We start from the raw sequence: 20,164 nt of genomic DNA, 5'->3' as shown, positions 1-20,164 counted from the left end.
TGCTTTTAGCTCAGCAAGTCAAGGCAATCAACTGCTGCTTCTTTGAGATTCCCTGCAATTGAAATTCAGGCTAATGTACTATCATTTCTCAGCTCGTCTCCATTTCTGTGCTGAATGTCGGTGATGTGGTGTCACTCAGCCCCCTGGAGAGAAATTTGCTTCCCTGAAAGTCAACAGATAATGGTTCTAATGGGTTTGACGTACAGGACCAATTACAGGAACACCGCGTGTGTTCAGGTGATGGCAATTTATCAACTTTGCAAGTAAAAGGGGCTGAAAAGGAACTTTAAATAAGAAACAATAAGAGGATTTCAGAAAAAAATAGTCTAAAGGAAAACAGTTGCTTTTATTATACTTTTGCAGGGAAAACTAATTTGAATACAGCAGTGCGTGCTCATTTGCCACTTTTTTGGGTGCATCTGTTCAGTTGCTAGTTAATGTAGAAATCTAAGTAGCCAATTACATGGCAGGAGCTAGTTAAAGATGTCAAACCAAGCATCAAAATGGGGAAGAAAATGACTTAAAGTTTACGTCATCATTGTTGGTAGTGGTAGATTGACTGATTTGAGGGTACTACTGTTTTGGTCTAATGGTGTGGGAGATATTTTTTTTTTTTTTTTGGCATAGCTCGGCCCACTTATTACCAACTAAATATCACCGAGTATCACCTCAATTTGGTTTAATGAAGTTGAAAATGAGTTCACTGTACTCAAATGGCCTCTACAGTAGGGCTGGCCGATATGACCCAAAATTCATATCTCGATATTTTTTAGCTGGATGGCGATATAAGATATATATCTCGATTTTTTTTTTTAAGCCATAAAGTAAGAACAAAAAGAGAGTTCTAAGTCAAAGCTGTGTCCCAGATGTCACACAGGCACTTTTATTAGCATACAGCACAGATGTACATGAAAAATTACTCAAAATTAAATTATGAGCATTCATTAAATAATAATGCTCCATAAATAAAAGAAAACAAGGTTGTTTTTGTGCTAAACAAAGAGCTCACAATTGTGCAGTCAAAATGTAAACTAAAAGACGCTGAGCGTAATAACAAAGACAGACAGATTTTACAGCTGCTCTGTTCCCAAGTTTTACTGTGTGACTGATAGCCTGGAGTTTGAAATCCGCTTCATAACCACGTCTCTTACAGGTGCCATTTATGGTCCTTATACACACACAATACGGTAATATTACGTTGATGCACAGTACATATCACTCCGCGAAGCTCTTCGGTAGCCGTAATGCGCCGACAATCTATCAAGCGGTGCAGCTCCTTAGCTTACCAAAGTCGTACTCAAACATTTTTGACAGATTGCTGAGCGCCGTGTACCACATAAAATCGGTTCGCGGCCATCAAGCACAACCAGAATTCATACATAAGGCGCGCTATCAACTTTTGAGAGAATGAAAGGATTTTAGGGTTAGCGCTGTTAGCTCGTTAGCGCGGTTAGCTCGTTAGCATGTTTAGCTCGTTAGCACGTTGACGCCGTCCAGCCCCACGCATGGGGAGATGCGCAGTAACTCGTTAACGGAGATTTGCCGTGTCCGTCTTGTCGCTGCCTGCACGTGAAGCGATGGGGGAGGAGGGGGAGTTGTCTTCAGTGAAGGCGAGGCGGAGTAACGTTGTGTAGAGACAAAAGTGGACGAAAGAGAGGCAAACTTGCGGCTCCACAACTATAATTATAACGTAACATAGACTATATCGATATAAAGGATATTGTCACATCTTATATCTCGTATAAAAATATATCGATATGTTTTAAAAACTCGATATATCGCCCAGCTCTACTCTACAGCCACCAATAGAGCACCTTTTGGATGTGGTTGAATGGGAAATTCACAGCATGGATGTTCAGCTGCCAAATCTGCAGCAACTGTGTAATGCTATCATGTCAATATGAAACACATTCTCTTGAGCAATGCTTCCTGGCAACTGCCATAAAGAATTAAAGCCGTTCTAAAGGAAAACACTGGTTCCACCCAGTTCTAGCAAGGTGTACTTAACAAAGTGGCCAGTGAGTGCATGTATAATGACATCAAGATAAACTCCTCACCACTGTGACTTTGACAGCAGTGCTGGCTTTTTTTTCAGCTGCTCCCTCCTTCACCGCTGGATGGAAACGCATATTTGTTCTGGGACAGATTTCACCCAGATTCAATATGCTTCCTATACGCAGTGTGCTTCCTGCCAGGTTTGAACCAGGGATCGTGACAGGTTATTACCGGAGCTGTGATATACATCTGCTTATTTCATTTAATTTTTTAACTTGTTTTTCATCAGATTGTATAGCAGCAGACAGTTTTAGTACAAGTAGGACAATAAACTGAAAATCCTGCTAATTTATTTGCAGTGTTTTTGTTGACGAGACATCAGACTTTACAGCTTGACAGCTGGCCAACTAGCTACCCAGCAGGGACAGTTACAATAAAGTAGAATCTGCACACTGTTCGCTCAACTTCCACTGCTTCATATCTTGCAGGCAGAGATAATATCTTGTCATCAAATACAAACGTGGCTCGGAGCCTTTTTCCCAGTTTATCCCTATCCCGTAATGCAGTCTCTGAATGTGGAAAAGCCAGAGTCGACAGTCCCTGATCCACACGGACTGCCTTATTCACTGCATAGTCTGTGTGCAACTCAAGATGCTTAATATAGCGACATATCATCTTGCTTACTTTTTACCTAAAGTGCCAATCTACAGACAGACACAGACATTTATGTTCAAATAACACATTATTTTTCTCAAAGGAAACATTTCTTCAGCATCTCTTTTCGCCCTTGGGTGGGTCTTTGTTCCTGGCTTTTTAAGGACTACTTCCCAAAACACCCAACGTGCTCTGATTGGCTGGCTAGTTCTTGCTATGTTATGGCGAAAATCAGACATTGATCTCCAAATGAAGTCTCGTCAACAAGTATTACTAGCAAGAAAACAATTCAACTCACCACAGTTTATAGTGTCACAACAAAAGGGTCTGACTACTGGGCCTGAAGATTGATTTATTTCTTTAATTCGGTTAGAAATACAAAAACAAAACCACAAAACATTTCTGCTTGGTGGTTATGTTTGATTAGAGCAAAGTTTGCTTGTTGTTTATTGAGAGACTCGCAGATACATGAATGCCGTAAAACTGTGTATTTATCTACAAACGAGCCTTGGCTTTCACCTCAGTTATTCCAAATATTGTGAGTAGAAGAAAAAACACATCTTCAGAAAAATGTCTGTCATAACCTTAAGTAGGCAGTTATAACCCAAAATGCTTCCTAGCAGAAATATGAGACGGGTAAACATGCAAAACTCTAACAAAGGTTTCCTTCTTCACTCTGACTTCTCAGAGTCACCCTTTTTCTTCTGCACGTCGATTGCTAGTGACAGATAATAGTTTTTCTCCCGCAGCGCTTGTTGGGGAAGGTGTTACTAGACACGGGTGGTTTTCGAGTGATCCAAGGACTGATTAATTCATGACTGTAGATGAAACTGATTGGGGGGGGAATGGAGGGGGGGGAAAGGCTGTATATGAACTTGAAGCTCTGCCTCAGCTTTCTTTATTGCTATCCCCTTTAAAAAAACCCTTCATTTAGGTTTTGACACATTAGAAGAAATAAGTTTTCAAACCTGTGGCACACTCATTTTCCCTTTATGTCCTTTCAGTATGAACCACATTTAGTTTGGGAAACGGTCACCAGAAGAGGTGTTGTGTAAGAAGCTGAGAGGAGTGGCCAAGTCTGAGGTCAGTAGATCAGATCATGTGATCCAGTGTGTCAGGGTGGGGTCAGACTAAGACTTTTCTTGGCAGACTAGGAGACACTGAGGATTATAATGCTTACAGGGAGATTTAGCTTTGACTAGAAAAGGATGTCTAGTAAAAGAGAGGCTTATTATTCCATGTTGAATAGGTAGATAAGTCTGACAGTTGATGAAATTCATTTTCAGTTTTCTTTAGTCTTGCTGTCATGCAGGCTGTTTGTATTCTGCTTAGTCAAAGGAAACAATTATAACAGTAATAATTAGACACTGGCTTGCTTCTTTATCTTGACCACAATGAGGTCATCTTTATTCTGGAGGAACTACGCAGTGTGGTCCTTGCGCATTAAACTAATGACAGCCTTGAAATCTGCACAGATTGGGTCTGCCTTCTTGGCTTCTTACCTACTTTTCAGCTTTGTACTTGTTCTTTGAACTGTTTAAGGGCCTGAAATACCCAAGTTTCAACCCACCAGGCTTACAGTGAGGTTTTTCCTCCCTCCCTCGTTTGGAGGGCAATACAAAGAAATGTTGAAGAACCAGTCAGCCATGTGCTTTTAAGGACTGTGGTAGGTTGGCAGCTTCGCTGTCTTCACTTGTATTTCACAGCTGCTGAAAAGTCAACGATAAGCACAGTGAAATCATTGTAGACCAAATATAATGGGGGATTTCAGTGGTAGGCTTCTACACCCATCACAAATTTTCCTTCTTTCTTATGGTGCCTTCAGCAAGGTTTGCTGTACTTCCTGGATGTTGTTTTCTTTGGTTCTCTTTCCTAAAGTCTGCTCTAGTCTGGACAAGTTTAGCCTGCTGAGAAATACTGAGATTATATACACAGATTTTGGTCATATTTTCACTCTTTAGTGTTTTTGTTGGCAAGTCATTTTTTTTATTTATTTAGTTTTTTTTTTAATGGAAGATTGAATGTTAAATCCTGTTTTTATAGAATATACCGTGATAAACATGTCATGTACCGTTATATCTGTCCTGCATAGTTAATTGCAGCCTGTTAATTAAAAGAAAAGCAGAAGAGTTTTCTTTCCATCCTGAATAGGTTGGCAACTTCTGTGAGTTTTCAAAATATGCCCTCAGTCAGTCCTGTCAGTGTTTTCCTCTGTGTGTGAGTGTATGTGTGCAGCAGTCAGGGAGGAGGAGCTCAAATTTTCTAGTTTCCCATTTCTGGCTTTTCTGGGAATAACATGGAATGTCCTGGTTCAAAGGCTGCAGTTGAGGGATGTGGTGGGAGGTAGTGGAGCACTGTGTTGTAAACTGCAAGTGAACAAGCAAAGTACCTTGGTGACTGATCAGAGGATGTATGTAACGTGGTATGCAGGACATTACATATATTACATACTTAACATACTTGGTGTTAGTGAAGCATTAATCTGTAATACCAGAGCTGGCATGTGATTCTTCACATCTCAGAAACATTGAATGTCTCACACTGCCTTGGTGACGCTCTCCCAGAATACCTCTGGATCACATTTCGTCCACATGTTTCGGGACCTGCAAAACTACATGCTTGTAGATTACACCAGCAGTGCAGTATCTCAGTCGTGCATCTTCTGTGTTTATTAGACCCCCTTGCTTTTGGTGTGACACAGCCATCACAGCCTTTAACTGTCTTCTCTGGTGAATCTGGATCCACCTCAAGCAAAGCTCCCTTGACGCTGTCTCCGTCAACAGAAATAATGAGATCATAACTATTTGTTCCACTTTCTCATTTCAGTTCAGAAACACCTTATCACCTTTTTCCAAAGGCCTGCCCTCTCGCATCTCTTGCAACATCTCCAATACATCCAGTAATACAGAGAAAAGTCACCTGTGGACACACATGTTAGGGCAACTTTTGCATTGCTAAGATTGAAATTTGCATTCCATTTTTTGGCCTCACCAGAATCGCTGGCTTTCCTTTTGTTTGTGTTGGATTTTTATATGACTAAATTTCATACATAAATCATTATTTAAGTCGTGTGTTGTCTCAAGACCATATGGCATTCATTTGCACTGTCACAGACATAAAACATTGACAGTCCTTTTCTTGTTTGGGCCATATGGCATGTGTGGGTGTATGTTTGTGCATTGCTGGTGTGGTGCACCTCCACTTCTCAGCATCGCTTTGCCTGCGTGTGTTCGCACGCGCACGCACCCAGTCCGGTATGTGTGCAAGACTTTTAGCCGAGCGCCTGTGGTGACCAGAGCATTGTGTGTGTGTGTGTGTATATGTGTGTGCGTGTGTCCCAGCAGGAGGAATGCCAGCTCCTGAGCAGAGCCCAGTGACGGAGGAGGGGCTTCTGCTGACCATCCGCGACAGTTCAACTGGCCGCAACATGGAGGCTGACAACACCGCCAACAACATCCTGGCCTCCGTCAAAGAGCAGGTAGTGGGTTTCTTCCACTCACACTGTGCTAAAAGCCCCTTTGCTTCATGTTAAATCTCTGATATTACAGCACAGTTACAGCGTTTATGAACCATTATTTTGTATTGGGACATTTCAGAAATGTATGCATGGCTTTTTTTCCCCCACTTATTTGTGTCACACAACATGTTAACACTGTAATTGTATAACTTAACGTTGAAAGTGGTCACATCTCAACGTGTGAGATGATGAAAAGATTTTCATTTACAGCCGAATCCTCATCATAGACTTTTATTTGCTTTATTCTATTGTGAAAAAAAGTGAAGTGGAGGAAGCTTGACAAAGAAAGCGATTCATGGTTTATCGCCTGCAGTTATGGCCTGGCTTGTATCAGAGGACAACTAGAAAGATCATCTCTAGCAGGGATTGAGAGCTTGAGTAGAGACGTGCCCTCTGACTCACTCCGTTTCCCTCTGTGATTCATCCACGCCCCCTTTGGTTTTTTACACACACTCCTTTTTCTTTCTGGCTTCACTCCAGTCCTTCATACTTCTTGGGAATCCAGCACAGGGCATAATGTGCTACAGAGATTTTGATCATTATTAATAATTTGAATTCCCTTGTGTGAAATCTTGCGTACATTTCCTGAACTACGCTCATGTTGAGCTAAAGTTTGAGAATGATTAATGGTTTTCCTTCATTTTATTATTAAAAAACTTTTTTAAAAAAGGACTGCACGAGTGCTATTAAGACTTGCTGCAGGAAAGTGGGTATTGTTTACATGTGTGAGGAAGGAAGGAAGGAAAGAAGGAAGGAGGGAGCACCTGTCATTGTCACTTCCTTCCTTAGAATAATCCTTGGTGGCTCATCCGGTTGGAGCAGATATCCATGCAGGCGAGCAGGAAGGGCGAGTAGCTTGCCTGAGCTGTTGCTTTTAGAATGACTGGCTGGAGGCATGGCTCGACGGGGATTCCTGCCGAAGAGTCGATACTTTAAAATTATAGTTCTCCTCGGAGTTTATGCAGGACAGAGTTGGAGAAATGAATAAAGGGATGAGTGCGAAGGAAAATGCGTAGAAGGTCAGAGACGAGGGTAGTTAGGGTTTCGGGTTTTTTTCCGTCCTCTACTTATATGTGAGGTTTTCCTGTGATTGTTGAGAGAAACCTTCGAGGGATCGCGCTGTGGATGTAAACATGCATGTTTTGTAGCCATGTTTGTGGTTAGGGCTGAAGCTAAGGAATGAAAGTGCTTGACAGGAGTGTTTGGTAAGTGTTTATTGTGTTAAGGCTGCATCTTTTATTTTTTGTCTTTGTTCTGCTTCTTTATTTAGCAGAGTTTCCTCTCTTTGACTAGTCTCGTTCACTCCTCGTCTTCCCTCCTCTTCGTTCTCCTTGGAAATTTCATTTTGTCATTGCTGTAGTTACAGCTGCACAGCCTTTGCCCAGATGCCCAAAGAAGGAAAGGCTCACCAACATGTTGGTGTTTATTAAGCTTGGACATGTCGCACTCTCTCTTTCCTTTTAACTACTTGCAAACATCAGCCTCTCTCTCCCTCTCTTTTTCCCCCTTTGCTTTCTTTAGCCTGTAATTTTAGGACTTGGTTGTGTTGCACTGTAGCTCCTGGAGTCCTGTTTGTGCTCTGTGCTTGTTTAATAGCAAGCACCATCTGGATGACACATCCATAATGGTTTATTACAGATCCAGTGTTTAAATGTCAAAGTATTTCTTGCAGCTCGTTCTTATTTGCCTCTGAGAAGCACGCGTGCTGTTTCTCAAGCTTGAGTCAACTCATAGCAAATGAACTGTATTGTTATTCAGTATTCATAAATTCTCAATCTTCAGACCTATCTTTGAATTAGAATTTAATTTAACCAAAGGGATGATTATTATTTTTATTTATTTATTTTTTAAATCTTTAAATCTGTCTTAGGTCTAATTAAAGCAATGGGGCAGCATTGGCACTCATTCAGACCAGACTAATTATAATTTGGTGTTTTTCATTATTTGATTTGATTTCAGTTCTTTTATTTTTACGTTCACTTCATGTTAATTTAGGTTTGTTTACTGAATGGATAAGCTTGTTTCTGTTGAGTTTTTATTGTTTTAAATCTTTATTTTGCGGTAAGTTTTTAGGATTTTGAGTATTTCTTTTTAATTATAGATGGGTAATTTACATGGGGCAAGATATGAGGAGTTCAGAACACGGTTAACTATGTAGGCCTCCCAGTCTTAATAATCGAATGTGCCAACACCTCTTCACTCTTGTAATAATAACAAATTTGACCAAATTAAAAGAGACTAAAACTACAGGTCTTTCCCGTATGTATCTATATATATTTGTTCCGCATTATTCAGGCATATCCAGGCAAGTTGCATCTCCTTCGGAAGAATACTCGCTCATCTTCTCAGTAAATTCCAAAGAATTTGGGGTTGGATGCACAGCTGCGTGCTTGTTCAGAGATTCATCTGTAGGTGAGCATCACCTTACTCATTATATAGCTGAACGTGGCTCACGATATTCAGTATGATTATCAAAACATTTGACCTAAATTAATTGAATGCAGTTTAGACGCACAAGTACCTGCTCTGAACAAGCAACATAAGAGGAAATAATATTTGTTTCTACTTTAAACATGTTGTTTGTTTTGTACATTTGAGTTTAATGAATCATTTAGTGCAGACGTTATTCCTGTCACATGACACCGTGAAGGCTCTAACTTCCTGGTTGTCTGGGTAACTTTCTGTGTGGAGTTTGGATGTTCTCCCTGTGCCTCCATGGGTTTCTTCCAGCTACCGCCGGCGTCTTCCCACAGATCAGACATGCTTGTTAGGTTAACTCCTTCTAAAATAGCCATGGATGTGAGGTAGATTAAGTGCTTAAAGTGCATAGAATAAAGTGCTATATGAATGGTTGAATGTGGGTCGCAGTCTAAAGCGTTTCGATTGGTCAGAGTGACTAGAAACTGCTATAAAAGGGCCACGAAAGCCCCAGTCCCTTTTTCATTTCAATTTCTATTGGTGAAAGGAAAAAAAAAAATAGAAAATTGTGGTTTTTGTTCTTCTCCAACTGTATTTTTAACTCGTGTGTATTCGTGAAGCGCATGTGTTTGACATTTAATATTCTGTTTTCTTTCCAGTTGTAATTTTTGTAGCATCAGAACACAATTTGCATTAGTTTTACATAAAGTAGGTTGTAGGGCTGTGCGATATGACCAAAACCTCATATCCCGATATAAAAATTCTATCGTCCGATAACGATATAAATCACAAAAATGTAACCTTTTCTGTAAATTCTGTGAATCTCGACTTGCGGGAAGTGTTTCCAGCTGGGCGTCATGTAGCTGGAGTCCAGTGTTTTAACCGATGCATGAAACGATACATTTTTAGACATAAGTTGTAACGGCTGCTGTTTTCTTTGAGAGTATTTATTACAGAGTTCTGCGGGGAAAAGCCGGTTCTAACGTTTGATGCTAAGGTTTATTTTTTAGCACCTGGCGGCTCTTTTTTACGTCTCATCCGTAAACAATCTGCTCTTTCACGTGATTCAGTTTATTTTGAAAAGTCTCAACAGGATCTTGAGCTTTATTGTGAAAGGTTTATGTGGAACATAAACAAGCAGACACGCGATGCTGTTACCGTCGTTGTTGCTAACCACAACACATAAAAACAGGCGCTTGTCTGTCTGTAATGTGGTTATTTTAAATATAAGAGAAATAGAGAACTTTAAGAAATTAATATAGCCACTACAGTGACCATCAAAACGATGAAAAAATATTGCCGTAAACAGATTATTTTTGCGACACCACGAAACAAACGATAGCGTAAAATGAAACGATAGACGTTTTTATATCGTCATCCGATATATATCGTTATATCGAACAGCCCTAGTAGGTTGTGTGTCAAAGGATGTTGTAGTAGTGTAGTAATTTTAGTTTCCATTGTACCCAAATAAAGTGTTGTATGAGTGGATAACCTAACAGGAATGTGTATGTGTCTACTCAAATAATTCAATGCAAATTGAATTTATGATTGTTGTTATTTTGATATTTTGTTATTCTGATATGTGAGACAATGGCATTACAGATTATAGGGAGAGTTACGCAAGCTGTGAAATACTGAAAACATCCTAAAGCCAAGAGATGGGCTTCTTACAACAGTGTCCTTTAAATTTAAATTAAATAGTGTCACATTTGGTGGTTATTAAAATGATTATTTTAGAGATGATGGCTGCGATCTATTCTCTGGGAGCTCATTGGTAAGGTAGTTGGGTAATTTAGTAAGTAAGTGCATTTCATGTAAATACACATACTGTAAAATGTAAATGAAAACCTTTTATAACGTTAAAGTGATTGTTGGTGAATAATGGTGGCTGCATCAGACACCATTGTCAGCAGCCTTTAAAAACAAGCCAAATTGAGACTTGAAACAGCTATATAGGAGCTCTTTGGCTGTCTGAGTGGGAAGCCATGAGATCCACTGCGCAGGCATGAATGAGGTAGAGGTCAGGTCTTTAAAGGGCCATCTCATTGATCAGTTTGACCTAATCTCTGCTTTCTACTGCTTCTCCCTTGAGAGAAATAGCTGCAGAAAAGGAGGGTCCTTTCGTTGCATCAGCTTCGATCTCATCAGCACCAAGTACTTCTTATACAAACACTTCTCTAGTGGGCCCTCGGTATACCTATTTTTAGGTATGTTAGTATTAAGTAGGTTGCAGAAACAGACAGAGGGGGAAGGATGATGGGTGACGATAACGTTTGCGCTTTCCTGACAGCGTGCACGCTGTACACGTAAAGTCTGTGCATAGTTGACCTATTATTAACTTAAACCTTGAAATGCCAAACTGTGTTTTATTATTTGTATTTTTAGAAGTTATAAAGCACGGAATTTTTTTTTCTTCAAACTTTTTTGTGGAATAATATAATAATTCTTCTATTATATCTGCAGTACTTGAGTATTTCCATTAAAATTCGTGCTCATGAGCAGTTCAGGCAGTACTTCAAAATGTTTTTAAAGCAGTAGGAGCTTCAGGTTGGAGCTGATTTACTTCTTTATCCTTTATTTTGGAAAAGACTGATTGTTTGCTGATGTTACTCTATTACAAATATGATTTACTGTTGTATATTGTGAGTATAGTTCATGCAGTAATATGTTACACAATACACATTTGCAAGTGCACTAAATGTATACAAGAGGTTCCACACTAAAGAGACTGCAGGAGCCGATCCTTTCCTGCTCAACATTCCCACTTTACTTCCTGGCCTTTCCCCTCTTTCCTCTCGCTTGCTCTGCGTTGCTGTTGAGGCATTTTTTCAGGAGGGGGACTGTTTTTTTTTATCCTTTATTATGACAGGAAAGCTCAAAGAAGTAGACAAAGAGCAGGGGGAGACGACGCAAATGCCTCTGGCATGGATTCAAACCTTTGCCTAATAGTTCGCCTGCTCAACCTGTTGGGCTAAAGCAGTGCCGACTGTTGAGCTATTTTAATGAGGGATTCTGTCCAAAAAATGCTGCTGCTACTCAGTGGATCCATAATGCAGTGGTTTACACATTTACCTAACAAGTGAAAAGATCCCTAGTTTGATCCCAGGAGGAAACTGTAGTTCTTTGGAGGTTGTATCAGGAAGGGCATCAGCATAAAAATCTGCCAAATAAAATATGTGGCGCTACATGCTGTAGTAACACTCAAATGTGGTAACCACAACCACAGCTGCTCTATCATGGCTAGACTGATAGACCAGTATCAGTGGTTTCAGAATTAGTCTGCCTCAAGCATTGCAGAGACGTGTCCCTCGAGCAAATGAGTAATATTAAGATTGTGGTGTGTTGATTTTTGGAAATGAAACGTTTTGCTGCACTCCCGTTCCTCCTCCATTATAAAGCTTTGTTGTTAGAGTAATGCTGTTATTAGCTGTGCCTGGACATGCCTATATGCATGGCACAACTAGCAAAAAGTTGTGTTCCAACACACCACCGTACAAAAACAAAACAAAAAAACACCACCACCATCACCACAGTGGAATTTTCCCACTTTGTTGGAGTCAATTACACATGAAAAATCTGTCTGCCTTCTGCTTTTTTGTGGTAAACTGAAGTTACAGTCTGTGACCCTGATTTCATCCAAATCAGGCATAGACACACGCACGCTGGCATTCTTCAGAGCTCAGGAACTGACCTTGCTTTCAGTGCTACAACTTTACCCTGTTAAAGGCTTGATGAGCTGGCTGAAATATTACTCACTTGAGATACCCATGAAAGCTTCTGTCTTGTTTTAATGAAGCCCAAGTCATCTTTGTCCAAGTGACCCAGCTTAAGGAGTTAATAGTTGGGGTCAGAGAAAAGCTCAGAGGCAGTGGGTTTTTTGGCCATTATGCATTTCCATGCCCTAAGCCCACAGAAAGGTTGAGTTCCCTCCGTAGGCGATAGTGTCTCTTCCACTTCCATAGGCGAAATAAGGATTCTAATTACTATCGACTAGTGATTTTCTCCACTTCTCGGGGTCTTATCTGCCTTCCTCTGCCTGGTGCTGCTGCTGTGACACAGGCAAGGAGAAATCTAGAGGCATAAGCATTCTGGCCTCGATTATAGTCATAAAAATGGAAGCCGGGCTCCGAGCAATTACCCCATGGGGGAGCAGGACAAGTATGAGAGAGAAGTGAGAGAGATTCAGAGGGGAGAGATGCAGGTGAAGGAGAGTGCGCAGATATACAGAGGAAAGACAAAACGCAGAGATGCCGAGTGGGGGGGCAGAAGCGGGAGTGTGAGCATGATGGAGAGAGGCAGAGTCAGAGAGGCTGTCACCTGTGAATGGTTCACTAAAGCTCTCTGACAGGAGGCTGTCAACGTAGACGAAAACAGAAAAGAAGGAAAAGGGGAAGAGAAGATAATCTGCTCCCAATGTGACACGATGTCAAAGGAGTGGTCTGTCTAGCCTGGCGCAGCAATGCTGTTTTCTACCCAGCCACGGGAACTCTCCCCCCTCCCCAACTAGCCTGTTAATACTCATCACCATCACTGTCATCATCATCATCATTACCACTATAATCATTGCCACTGTCAACAGCACACACAGGGAACCAGGTCATTTGGAGCAGGAGTTTCACTTCTCACATAAGAGGGTAGGAGTATAATAGTCCTTGGAATTGCCATGCATCCATGGATGAAGTTCAGGAAGATGGCTGGGTGAATCCAAAGTGAGGTTCGTGTCTTTATCCCAAACGCCGCTTAGTTGAGTTGCACTAAATGACTGTGGTAATCGCACAAGCCACTGCAGTCTTTGTTCACTGCAGCAACCTCTAGACTGACGGTCCTTAAATTGCTTACTCACCTTATTATACCTTAGAGCAATGACACAACACTATTGATCTCTCTGTGGAATTGTATGTTCACACGTCTGTGATTTCACTGCTGCAGTATTTTTGGCCCCTTTTCCACTTGAGAAGATACAGATTGTCTTTGAGTTACTTATTTACTGGCAGTATGTCTTGGTATTATTATCAACATCATCACATAAGAGCTTTTGTTGAGGTTCAACAGCTTGTAGCTGCTCAGAAACAAAAGCAGCTCTGGCGCAAAACTTGGATGAAAAGACTTGGTGAAGAAAGAAAGCGATGACGAGGGATGAGGGATGACGGCATTAGATTAGCGGCACAGGCTTTAGAAATGTTTCCTTGACAGACATAGCCCCAAACAATAAGTGGGTGACACATGCTTTTATAACCAGGTTTAATAAAAACAATACCATAAAGACTGAGGTCCATTTGTCATTAAAATACTCGATTGGGTTAGGTTTTGTAGTTGTTAGTCAGGTAGTTAACACGGGTTTATTATTTAAGATAATTATTGCGCTCAGCTAATTAGTGAAGATCTCGTTTCCACAGTTACTCTGCCTGTTAAATGTGCTCCGTGTCTACTACCTGGAGAAAGCTACCGGAAAAACGCTTTATTCTCTTCCTGTTTTGGTTGTACAATCAAGCCTTCATTTCCCCAGCAGAGTTGCCCTTTGGCAAACACAATTATAGAGTGAAGCGAGGCTCATAGCAAAACAAAGTATTTAAAGCTTCAAACTGCTCCTCTTGAAATAGTGAATTTGTATAAATTGTGCTCTTTAGCGTAATTGTGTTTCATGCTGTAAATGCTGTTGGGGTGGCGGTTCAAAGGACGTGATTTTGTTGGGAATAAAAGATGTACCACTTGAGTCTTTTTTTTTCTTTTTTCTTTTTTTCCCCCTTTTAATTTCCTCCAACTATTAGTGCCAGTCACACACAGTGTTGGTCAAGTTACTTGAAAAAAGTAATCAGTAACTAATTACTGATTACTCTGACTTTAAATGTTAAACTAATTTATTCAACCTATTTTCTGCACATTCCAGCATATAAAATATTTTTTGTGTGTGTTTACACTCAGTCTTTCAAATAGATGCAAGTAAAACACAGCAGAAAATAAATAACATCAAAGACTAGCGGTCCTGTTGCTCTATTTTCACCTGTAAAGCAGGAGCAGGGTAGGCGGAGGTTTACCCTGGTGCAGGTGTGCTGCAGCGGTCAGTGGAAGAATCTGCGAGTTTCTCTGTGAATTTCCCATTACGTCATAGTGCACTAGGTGCTTGTTTAGGGTTTTTTTTTTCGCTGTAAAATGAAGTTTTCTTCCCACGCACAACGGACACTAATGTTTTTGTCACTTTTTATGGAATCAAACTTAAAGTAAGGTCAGTACTTCCACGCTTTAAACGCTGCACGCTCATACTCTCTCCCGTACTCGATATATGATCCATTATTGATCTGCACACAGCTGTTGTCACAAATGTCGCACTCGCTTATGTCACTGTCATGAGACGTTCTTGCAAAAACAAAATCACGGTTTTAGTAACGCAGTAACGCAGCGTTCCTACGGGAAAGTAACTGTAATCTAATTACCGTTTTTGCAATAGTAACCCCTTACTTTACTCGTTACTTGAAAAAAGTAATCGGATTGCTATCTCTGGTCACACATTACTGTTTTTGTATTTAATAATGGGAAAGTGTTGATGACTTAGTAAGCCAAGGTAGTGAAATTTGGGGAACACGGGGAAGAATATTCACCACAACAACAAAACATTTTCTGAAAGATATTGTCTGGAAATGAAATTTAATGAATTAAAGTTAGTCACTGTGGAATCTGTTCATCAACACTGACACGATTATACATCCCCCTCAAACAGTCATTGTTATTGACAGTCATTCTTCTGTTGTCATTCTCTTGAACCAGCTGCAGCACTTGCCAATACAAATGACAGCTCTTTTAATAGCATCCAGCTCATGTGACAAACCTAAATGATGTTTTTGTCGAGCCAAGTCGTAACTTTATTTTCTTGCCAGTATTTTGTTTTTCCCGCATTCTCTCATCTTTTAGTATGATCTTTTAATAGACAACAAATGTTTTAATGTAGCAGATTACTGGTCAGTGATTATGTGTCATTTATCTGACATTTAGATGTCAGTGTCAGATAAGAATAAGAAAGGTTAACCAATCAGTACGCTTGATACTTCCATTGTTTAAAAGCAATGGAAGAGAAACCTGTCACGATTTAATATACTAATACTCAACTCTGGTTTGGTGGCCTTGGGATCATCTTTCTGCTTTTTGCGGATGATGTGGTTCTTTTCACTTCATCAGGTGATGACCTCCAGCTCAGAGTGGAGCAGTTTGCAGCGGAGGGAGAAAAGGCAGGAATGAGAATTGCCACCTTGAAGTCTGAGGCTGTGGTTCTCATCAAGAAAAGAGTAGTGTGTCTGCCCTGAGATTAAGAGAAGTTTAAGTATCTTGCGGATCTTGCTCAAAAGTAAGGGGGGGTCTGGAGTGGGAGATTGACAGATGGATTGGTGCGGCATCAGCAACCATGCAGAAACTATATTGATCTGTTGCAGTGAAAAAGGAGCTGAGCCTTAACATGAAGCTGTCAGTTCATAATTCAATCTACATTCTTATTTTCACACAAGATTTGGGTAGTGACCTAAAGAATGAGATTGTTGATACAAGCGTTGAAAATGAGACTCCTTCATTGGGGTCTGCAGACGGTTCCTTAGTGATGGGGAGCTCATTCCATCAGGAGGGGCTCAGAGTAAAGTAGAGACACTTGAGATTACTTGGATGCCCCTCAGACACCACCTAGAAAGAGGTGTTTCAGGAATGTCCTCCTGTGGGGAGATCCACTGCAGAGATGATATCTCTAGGGTGACTTGGGATCAACTCGGTGTACCCCCTGGAGTAGCTGGAGGTGGCAGCTGGGGAGAGGGAGGCCTGGGCATCTCTGTTTAGACTGCTGCCCGTCGACCCAGACCCCAAGCAGTTGGGTGTGTGGATGCATCTATGCATGCGTTGTTCAGGATTTCTTAAAATCTTCTAAATGATTTAAAAATCATTCTTACCTTAACTGAATCTTTCAGTATACATTATCTTTTAGACACTTGTACAAGGTTCACTTTCAAACTAGCTGTGATGGGCTGATGTGAGGTAAGTTCAGGCAAATGTTTAAGGTTCTGCAAAAGGTGGTTCTATATTCAGAACGTCAAAACATTAGCACAGGGAATATAGTTTAATTGCCACCAAATAATTTACTAACTGAAGCATTCAATTTATTGTTGCATGTTGATTACTAGATTGCATGCATATTTAAAGAGAACCTATTATGCTAATTTCCAGCTCTAATGTTTGAACTGTACTAGACTAGCTTTGCATAATTCAAAGCTCAAAATAATTAGTGGTGCAGTCTCTAGATCATCCACTGATTAGAAAAGGATTTGACCAACTTTCTGCTGATTGGTTGTCTTCTGCGCACAGTAGGTTTGAACAGCAGGCGAGTGGTGCTGCTGTACTCATAGCCAGAACTGTGTGCCTGTCCACTCGCATACAAAGCCAAAAGTTTGGATAAAAAAACTGTAGCTGAGAAAATATTGTAATGTTAGGAGACGTTTTGTGTGCCCAAGATGTGATTTAACATGTGATGAACGTACCAGGTTAAAGAGATTTAACCTCACGGAATTAAAAGAGAATTATGAATGAAATAACTCAAGCAATCTGACATCAGTATAATGTCCACAATAACCTTGGTTTCAGTGAACAGAGCCATAAGTAGTAAAAATGTACTGGTACAGCATAGAATTAGATTAGATGGCAGGAATGACCGAGATCTGTACCAGAAATCCAAATGTTCATGGAGCCAATCCTCTACTGCAGGATAATCCTGCTATGACCTTGAATTCCATATCTGTCTACAGACAGTTACGTCAATTTATTCTCTATAGAAGAATGTCAAACATGATTTTAGTAGCTCAGCAAGTTTTCGCTTTAAAAGCTGGTAATGTTGTAATAAAAGTCTTAGCAGAAATGATGTTCTATTGTGAGCTTGCTGTTCCATTATTATTTGTTAGTATAACTGTGGACTTTTGTCATATAATGAGCTTTTGCATTATAAAAAGCTCTGGAACAGCTGTGGGTGGTAAAGTAGTTTTCCCCGTGATTCACCTATAGCTTATATTCTCTTACCTCAGCAAGCCACTTTACTGTATTTATAAATGTCTTTCTCTGCAACATAGCTATTACAATTCTGCTATGGTGGCATGCTGCTGCAGCCAGTTTCCTAAAACCTTAGTATTTAGCAAGGTGACTTTGTGGCAGGTTTTGTAAGTAAATTCCCTGCGTGGTTCCTCCAGGTCTGTTCGCACAGCCTGCTCTGAGGCTTGTTCTCTTCGCTCACACCTCAGGCCTGCTTTTCTGTCCCTGCTGCTGCAGAAATCCTATAACCTCTGCTGTCATTCTCCCACTGCGTAGTTGTGTCTGCAACACTGCAGTGTGGGTGCTGAGCTGTCAGGGCCCATTGCCCCTTAATGAACAATCATATTTTTGTTACATTCTTTAAGTGGACAGTCTATATCAGTTACCTAAAATGGATAGAAATGCTGCAATTGATTGTGCATCCTACACTTTCACTGACTGACAGTCAGATCAGATATTAACCACATCTCTTACTAATTAGCAAGTTGCCCTGAAGAAATCACTTGACTCTGCACCACCTCCTGCTCGGCTGTTGTACGTGCTCTGCTACATATGCTACAAACAGTGATGAAAGTATTAGTCATATCTGCATATATTTGACAGCATATACAATAAATTGAAATGTTTTATAGGCAAATATTGGCTGACGGATACATATTGGTCGGGCTCTTTCACCCATTACGACTTGATGTAAAACATTCCTCTACAATCAATCTTTACAGTGATACACCTGAACTTTCAAAGCATTAGATATGCATTAAAATGGATGGAATGATGTATTCCGGTTTCCCAAATTGAAAGTTGTAAGCAGAAATACTCACCAAGGTGATGCTGGATGCAGAATATTCTTGCTGGGTTTTTGTTGAAGTGAAGACATAAATAAATACAGTACACTGTTACTAATTCATGAATGTAAAAAGTAATAATAATATACAGATTAATAGAGTACATTGTGGCATGTTTAAAATTTTATGCAAACGGTGTCAGAAGTTAATGAACTCATCTGTTTTTAATTGACCTTAGGACATGTAAGGCAGCTCGTGAATGGTCATTAAGGATTTTTAGATGATGATGTTTCCAAAGCTAATGAATTCTGACTATTTAAATGTTGTTGTAACAACATTTACAACCATTGACTCCTGAATAAGATTGTAAATTAAAGTTAATTAATGGCTGCTAAGCAGCACAAGGCCAGAGTTGTTATGGCAGTGCTATGGACAAGTATTATAAAATATAATGCTTTAGGTCCGCAGTGGAGCCAGGGTGGCTTCTACTGTAGGACAATGAACCCAAATGATACTGCAAACTCCACTGCTTAAAGTAATGAGAGTAGCCTCCTAACATTTAGCACCCTTAAAAAACTGTGGTTAGGGTTTTAAGTGGGATGCTTGAAAATATCAAGCAGTGATCTGTAAATGAAAATGTTTTATAAATTCAAGACTAAAAGGAGCCCTCTCAGGTCTGACTCAGTAGGATGCACAAACTTTCACATATGGTGTATTTACTGTTGTAAGTTCATGAAAAGTAGCATTTCAATGTTTGATATGTTTGCTGAAAGGGTTTACTATTCTTTCTGTTTTTTAAAAAAAGAAAAAATGTGTAGTGTGCACATGTGTTTTAGGTTTACACTATAGTTGGAGTGGTTCATGCTGTAGTTTGTTTTCTTTGTGTTGTAGAAGTATGCTGTTTGCGAAGAAGTCATTCTTTTTTTTTAAAGGCATGTGTAAGTCAGTGTTTTGTTTTTTTTAATGAAGCTACATGACATTTGAGATGTGTGTGTCTGTGTCTGTGTGTGCGCAAGCTTCTTTTATTTATACACTGTTTGTATGCTGATGCAGCATTGGGGTTAAGCCACTTCAGGCATTTCTGATGGGTCTGTACTGTCAGCAGGACCCCTAGATAGGACGTGGGAGAGTGTACGTTTGTAGCATGATCTTCTGCCACGTGTCATTTATTTCTTTAGGGCCTTTTCATTCAGCACTGTGACTACAGGCAGATCAGGCCAAACAAGCTCATTGTAATGACAAATAAAAGCACTAGTAGGTAGAGCAGGGCGATATGGCCAAAAATATTTATCACGATATATATTTGAAAATTTGCGGTAACGATATAACCGACGATATAATTGATGCGAGACAAAATACAACTCCACAACATTACTAGCGCAAAAAGACAACCTTCCATTTATTTTCACTTAAACAAGAAGCTGGTTTTTATGTACATTAAAGCTTTATAAAAATGTAACAGTGCAAATGCAAATTCCTTGCTGAAAGTTTAACCAAAAGGCATTTCCAGTAGAAATGGGCTGACATATCCTGAGCATAACCATGTATAATATCCACTGAAGTTAAAAAGAGGTGCTTTGCAACATTAAACTGCAGTGTGCAGTACGTATTTTTCGGACCATAAGGTGCACGGGATTATAACGCACATTAAGCGAAACAAAGCAGTCAGATAAATCAAACTTTATTAAACTCATTCTTCTTGCTTCCTCCACTTCTGTACCATTGATTCATTAATGTTGAATTC

General features: G+C 40.1%; 1 protein-coding gene across 9 annotated transcripts in view; it reads left to right on the top strand.

The window, feature by feature from the left end:
- pkp4 (plakophilin 4) overlaps positions 1 to 20,164 on the top strand; it is a 91,143-nt gene that overhangs the window by 16,298 nt on the left and 54,681 nt on the right. For 4 of the 9 annotated variants that reach the window (XM_085249975.1, XM_085249976.1, XM_085249971.1 and 1 more), the window contains exon 2: positions 5,991 to 6,127. The exons of 1 other annotated variant lie outside the window; for it this stretch is intronic. In XM_085249975.1, coding sequence (XP_085106101.1) covers positions 5,999 to 6,127 — 129 coding nt within the window. In that variant the 5' untranslated portion in view covers positions 5,991 to 5,998. Of the gene's footprint in view, positions 1 to 3,653; positions 3,733 to 5,990; positions 6,128 to 7,015; positions 7,372 to 20,164 lie in introns of those variants that run through there. 4 more of the 9 variants (XM_085249973.1, XM_085249974.1, XM_085249972.1 and 1 more) reach the window with 4 other exon arrangements.

The sequence above is a fragment of the Mchenga conophoros genome, linkage group LG16 (assembly GCF_057382185.1).
Source record: "Mchenga conophoros isolate Kocher_MC1m ecotype Shallow Benthic linkage group LG16, M_conophoros_male_GT1.1, whole genome shotgun sequence".
Classification (NCBI taxonomy): domain Eukaryota; kingdom Metazoa; phylum Chordata; class Actinopteri; order Cichliformes; family Cichlidae; genus Mchenga; species Mchenga conophoros.
Note: the sequence above shows the minus strand (reverse complement) of the source record. Positions and strands in the feature narration are given on the sequence as shown.